Source organism: Pundamilia nyererei, unplaced genomic scaffold (genome assembly GCF_000239375.1).
Source record: "Pundamilia nyererei isolate P.nyererei 1_Seehausen unplaced genomic scaffold, PunNye1.0 scaffold00134, whole genome shotgun sequence".
NCBI classification, from domain to species: Eukaryota; Metazoa; Chordata; class Actinopteri; order Cichliformes; family Cichlidae; genus Pundamilia; species Pundamilia nyererei.
In genome coordinates this window covers 1,499,813-1,506,313 of record NW_005187535.1, presented here as the reverse complement: position 1 = coordinate 1,506,313, position 6,501 = coordinate 1,499,813, and the positions used below count along the sequence as shown (strand labels likewise).

At 37.5% G+C, this 6,501-nt stretch overlaps 1 protein-coding gene across 1 annotated transcript in view; it reads left to right on the top strand.

Moving 5' to 3' along the window:
- Nucleotides 1-4,329: 4,329 nt before the first annotated feature.
- The window catches only part of LOC102208279 (complement C3-like), a 125,673-nt gene continuing 123,501 nt past the window's right edge, over nucleotides 4,330-6,501 (top strand). The window contains exons 1-2 of the mRNA XM_013913489.1: nucleotides 4,330-4,518; nucleotides 4,638-4,800. Coding sequence (XP_013768943.1) covers nucleotides 4,330-4,518; nucleotides 4,638-4,800 — 352 coding nt within the window. The remainder of the gene's footprint in view (nucleotides 4,519-4,637; nucleotides 4,801-6,501) is intronic.

Below are 6,501 nucleotides of genomic sequence, written 5' to 3'. Positions count from 1 at the left end.
GGCTACTGTAACAGCATCTTTACAGGTCTACCTAAAAAATCAGTCAGACATCTACAGCTCATTCAGAACTCTGCTGCTCGAGTCCTCACTAAGACCAAAAAAGTGGACCACATCAGTCCAGCTCTGAGGTCTTTACACTGGCTGCCTGTCCGTCAGAGGATAGACTTTAAAGTTCTGATGCTGGTCTATAAAGCTCTGAATGGTTTAGGACCAAAATACATCAGTGACCTCCTGACCCAGTATGAACCTTCCAGATCCCTCAGGTCATCTGATCCAGTTTTTTAACCAGACACGGAGAAGCTGCATTCAGCTTTTATGCTCCTTATATCTGGAACAAACTCCCAGAAAGCCTCAGATCAGCTGAAACACTCAGTTTATTTAAATCCAGGTTGAAGACTCACCTGTTCTCAGCTGCATTTGAATAAAGCACCAAATCCACACTTTTAAGCTTAAATTTCAAAACTTATATTTTAACTACTGATTTTATCTACTGTTTTTTTAATCAATTTTAAATCATTCTTTTTATTGTTTTTGTTTTTTAATGTCTCTGTAAAGCACTTTGAATCACCTTGTTGTTGAATTGTGCTATATAAATAAACTTGCCTTGCCTTGCCTCTATATTTTCCTATCTCCTATATATTCCTATCCTATATTTTTTGCTTTGTTTTTTTTTTAGCACAAGTCACTAAGCTTACAACCAAAAGTAGGTAATATTTGGTTTATTTGCTTTGACAAATACAAATAATCACTCAGTTGATGTATAGAGGGTTAGGCTTAATAATTAAATAGAAAAGTCCTTGTGTGAGTTTACAAAGCTGCTGTTTGTCTGTGCACAATCTACCCTGTGGCCTACTTTCGTTATTACTGAACAAACGAAACTCTGATTACCAGAAGTCCTGGTGTGCAAAACAAAGACACATTATGCCAGATAAATAGCCTGAATTAAATCTTATGAAAAAGTAAAATGAAAATTATTGATTATTGAAAATATTGATATCTGATTGATCCGGCTGCTGTTAGACCATAAATCAAACAAAAGTGGTGACCACATACAGCCCTTAGTTTCATTAGCCAAGACTCTTTTGTTTCTGTTTTAAAAAAATGCAGTGAGCCAACACACTTTGCTAAAAAAAAAAAAAAACACATTAAAATTAGGTAGGAGTCTGTGTGCAATACATAACAGATTTAATAGAGCAGCAGGAGTATACTTCACTGCCCTCTTTGCCCTTCAGGCAAACTGTAAGGAGTCCAACATGTTTGTATGTAAAATGTGCTCTATTTCATTATGTTCAATTGCATATCACAATATGCGGGTTCATTCCACTGCATGTGGCGAATAAACTTTGAACTTGAACTTGAACTATTAGTGTAAACGGCATACTTCAGACTGGAGGACACATATAACTGGATAAGGGAAAAATAATGGATGGATGAATAGAAATGCAAAAAATAAAAAATATGGAAAAATGTGCTTATGGTCAGAATTTACACATGAATTTAAGAGAATGAAAACCAAAAAAACCCTGCTAAATCCAGGCTGCTTTTGGATATATATTGGTATTAAGTTATTTTTTTCCTTTTTTGTTTGTTTTTAGCATACTTTGAACCCCACAGCATCAACTGACCATTATATAAATGCCACCGCCTTTAAATGATAAGCACTGTGGAGGATCATTAATGATGCTCTGCCCTTCTTTTAATGGTTAATGTGGCACAGAGAATTACATTTGTTCTGAGGGTAAAGGCAGGATATATTTTGCTTTCTTTTCTTTCCCTGTCAGTGAAATCCTAAAATAGAGGATATCATATCCACTATATTAAATATGTCAGATTGTTACTGTAAAAAAAAATAAATCCATGAAGCCCAGCCAAATATGTCCTGTAAAGTTACTCAACACGTTTTGATCAGACCACTTGTGTGATTATTTTTACATACTGGTGAATATTTGGGTTCAAAAGAGGCAAAACAATAATATGAGCAATAATATGAGATTTTAGAAAAAAGAAAAGAAAAGAATATTTATTGGATCCTGTGAACTAATTACTAAACTGCATGGTAAGACATAATTTAAACATGTAAACCTTTATTGATTTTCCAGTGTTTACTTGTTTCTTTAGAGAAGAGATAATCAGGACTAAACTGTTTCCCAACCTGCTGCTGGGAAATTGTGTGTACATGTGATTGGAAAGAGGATGAATAGACATTTTGTGGGAGTGCACTAGGAGGGAGGTTAGTGAATAAAAGAAGGATGCCGCATGGCCACGGTTTACTTTAGCAGCAGAAAAGGGTCGGGATAATGAGGAGGACTCTGCTGCTGCTGGCCTCTCTGGCCTTTGCTTCTCTCACTTCTGTGGCTGATGGAGCTCCATTGTAAGTAGACCTGCTGTACTTTTACACATTCCCAGTAAGGTTGAATTAAGGGGCGACCGTGGTTCAGGGGATTGGGAAGCTCCGGTTTGATCCCCCTGCTTTCTCTGTCCTGGTCTTTGTGTTCCTGTTGGCTAGAGGGGCCGATGGAGTGATATGGCACCCTCAGGGCAGCTGTGGCTACAACTGTAGCTTGCTTCTACCAGTTTGTGAATAAATAGTGGCATTGTAAAGTGTTTTGGGTGCAATCCAATATTATGATTAATCATTTCATGCATGAATTATGACAACCTCAATCAGGACTTTTTCTTAATTATTTTTATTCATCTTTTCATGCCTAAAGATTAATTAAAATAATTCATCTTAAGAAAAAAATCCTGATTGAGGTTGTCATAATTCATGCTTAAGGAAAAATCCTGATCAAGGCTATCATAATTCATGCAAGACAAAGTTAAATAACAATAATTACAATGAAACACGCCATACAGCCATACAGTAACTTTAAACAACCAGTGGGTGACACGGTATATGGACTGACACATCAGTATCCAATGTACTGGTTTATATGGAAGTATACCATCAACACTGACAGAAATACAAGAAAACAGCCTTTGAATAGCTGTCCACTGTAGTGACCACTATGAGTGAAAGGGTTAATTCATGCATTAAATTAAATTAAATTAAATTAAATTGTCTGTGAAGGTCATCACAGACCAGTCATCCAGGTCATCATAGTCTAAGGAGCTTGGAAAGAAAAGCATCTGGACTTCTTTAAGTTGCTTGAAGATGTTTTGCCTCTCATCCGAGAAGCTTCTTCAGTTCTAAGGTCAAATGGCGGAGAGTCCCACATTTAAAGCCAGTTGGAGTTTCCCCCCCAAAGAGGGACAAAAAGACCCCTGATGATCCTCTACCTAATCACATGAGCCAAGGTGTGAAAACAGGGTGTGGGTCACAATCAGCCAGGGTTTCGGGTGAGCTCATTGTGAAACCTGGCCCCACCCCATCATGCGATTTCCTGAGGTCAGATGGCCCAGGATGTGAGTGGGCGTTAAGGCGTCTGGGAGGGTATTCAAAATTGGATTATAGATGGCAGGCAGTTGGTGTTGTAAACCACCGCCTCTGTTCAAAGATGGTCGCTCACAGTGACCAGTGTAAAGGAAGCACTCAAAACATGCAGTTATCCTAATTGGGCGTTCATAAAGTCAGCAAAGAGGCACAGAAAAGAAGATCAGACACCAGCTAGGGAGGATAAGAAAGACAGACGCAACAACATTGTCAGACATCAGGCTGCAATGCAACATTTACATATAAAGCATTTAAAAATGTGAGCTATTTTTAAAATAATTTTAAGGGTCCCATAGGAAAACAGCTGGTAAATACTTTTTTGTTATAGTCTTCAGTCATAAAACCTTTATAATAATAATAATGGATTGGATTTATATAGCGCTTTTCAAGGCACCCAAAGCGCTTTACAATACCACTATTCATTCACTCTCACATTCATACACTGGTGGAGGCAGCTACAGTTGTAGCCACAGCTGCCCTGGGGCAGACTGACAGAAGCGAGGCTGCCATATCGCGCCATCGGCCCCTCTGGCCAACACCAGCAGGCGGTAGGATAAAGTGTCTTGCCCAAGGACACAACGACCAGGACAGAGAGACCACTGATCGAACCGGCGACCTTCCGGTTACAGATGCGATTCCCAACCCCCTGAGCCACGGTCGCGGTCATTTATTATTATATAATAAATACGTGAATAAAAATGGAAAACTTAATTGTTTTAAATAATTAAAAATAATTATTTCAGCAATTATTAACATGTTTTTCATAGTGTCTAAAATGAACATATAACATAATAAATAAATAATTTATTCTTTAGTCAGTAACAGCATGTGTTTATCTACACAGAGACTAATATCATTAACATCTTTCTATGTTACCACCACTCTGCAGGCAAGTGATGTCTGCCCCAAACTTGTTGCGGGTGGGAACTGCAGAAAACATCTTTGTGGAGTGTCAAGACTGCACTGGAGGAGACGTTAGGGTTGAAATCAATGTGATGAACCATCCAACCAAAACTAAAAGGCTGGCAACAACATCTGTGACCCTCAACAATGCAAATAACTTTCAGCAGCTTGGGAAAGTAACGGTAAGTTGAATTATTTGTTTACTGTATGATAATATTGTTGTTATTTCTATTTCATTAAATATTCAATTATCATTGAATATGCCATCCAAGTCTTTATAGACTTTTCATACTGGTTTCAGATCCCTGCAGGAGACTTCAGTAAAGATCCCAATGTGAAGCAGTACGTGTACCTACATGCTCAGTTCCCCGACCGCCTCCTGGAGAAAGTCGTCATGGTTTCCTTCCAGTCTGGTTACATCTTCATTCAGACAGACAAGACCCTTTATACACCAAACAGCAAAGGTGAGTCTACCGCTACCTCATGACTGAGAAATAGCACACACAAGGGTAGTTCTGTGGTGACCCACTAGAGGGCTCCACTCAAACCCAAGCTTAGAGGAGGGGTTTTTGTTGTGTTTGGGTGCGATGTGCTCAGTTGATGTATGGAGGTGAATAAAGCTGTAATGGAAAACTAGAGCTCCCGTGTCGTGTGTTCCATGCTTCCATAGTTCTACCTTTATTTTATTTAATACAGATTCAATATTTTTTCAGGGCCATTCAATAAACTTAATGAAACATGGTGCTGCTACAATAATTTAGTTTTGAGTTTGAGACAAAAAACTGCTTGTTACAGTAATTATGTGGCTATGGCATCACCTTACACAAATTAGAAAGCTGCTTTGTGTAGTCCATGCAGTCCCTTGGAAAAAGGTTTGATAATTATTTTCAGTGAAGATTTGAAAGGAAAAAAATCACATATTTCCCTCAGTTTGACTAAGACATATTTTAAATGAATGACCTTAAATGAAATTACTAAACTGAATTTCTTCATTAACTATTCCTCCCAACATGTATACATCACTGCTCGAGCAGCAAAAATAACATCTTCTCTTCCCTTCAGTTCATTTCAGGATGTTTGCACTGACACCCCAGATGGAGCCTGTAGAGAGGGATGAAGCAGCCCAATCTGATCCTTCCATTGCCATTGAGTTTGTGGTATTGTGTTTTATTCTTCATGGGCTCAGAATTGAAAGTGACATTATGCAAGGAAAACAAATATTTTATTTGCAAAGAAACAAAACAAACAAAATACATCAACTTTGTCTTGAATTTTTTTATATTGTCATTTACATATTAGTTTGGAAACTAATACACTGTCCAAAACCACCACTAGCAATACTAGTGCACTAGCATTGCACTGTTAATAGTGGTTTATTTTTTTTCCAGACACCTGAAGGCATTGTTTTACCACTTGATATAGTCGCTCTAAAATCAGGTATTCATTCTGGAGATTTCCAGCTTGGTGAAATTGTTAGGTGAGTATTATTATTATTACTGTGATTATTATTATCATTATTGTGGCATGTGGGGAGTGGCTAGTTATCTCCCATCATGCTTTTCGAATATGTGTTTTCTGTTTAAGATGCTCATTGTTTTTTGTTTAAGTTTATGTGACTCTTATCTGTTCTGTTCTTGTTGATGCTGCAGTATAAATTCACTGACAGTTATTGTTGATGGAAAGAATTTAGAACCATGACTCAGTTCAGGCATGTAGTCACTGACCATCTGAAGCACAGTGTAGTATAGCTGAAGTGTCCAATAAAGATCTCCCCCTATCTAATTTTTTTGTAGAACAGCAAGTTTAACTTTTGCATGGGTGCTTTGCTGTTAAGAATACTCAGCTGGCCACATTATTATTATTATTATTATTATTATTATTATTATTATTATTATTATTAGTGTATATTATGAAGTTTAGTATGTGCTACATTGATTAATTTTACTATATAATCAATCATGCATAACTTATACACTTCCATAATTTGGCAATTGTAGTCTAATTAGATCCTGTGTGTAGAATATAGTCTGCAGTCTGATTAATGTGCTGCCTTCAGTTTTACAAATGCTTGGACTATTTGATTGATCAATATATCTCTCTCTCGCAATCTGTGTGTGTGTGTGTGTGTGTGTGTGTGTGTGTGTGTGTGTGTGTGTGTGTGTGTG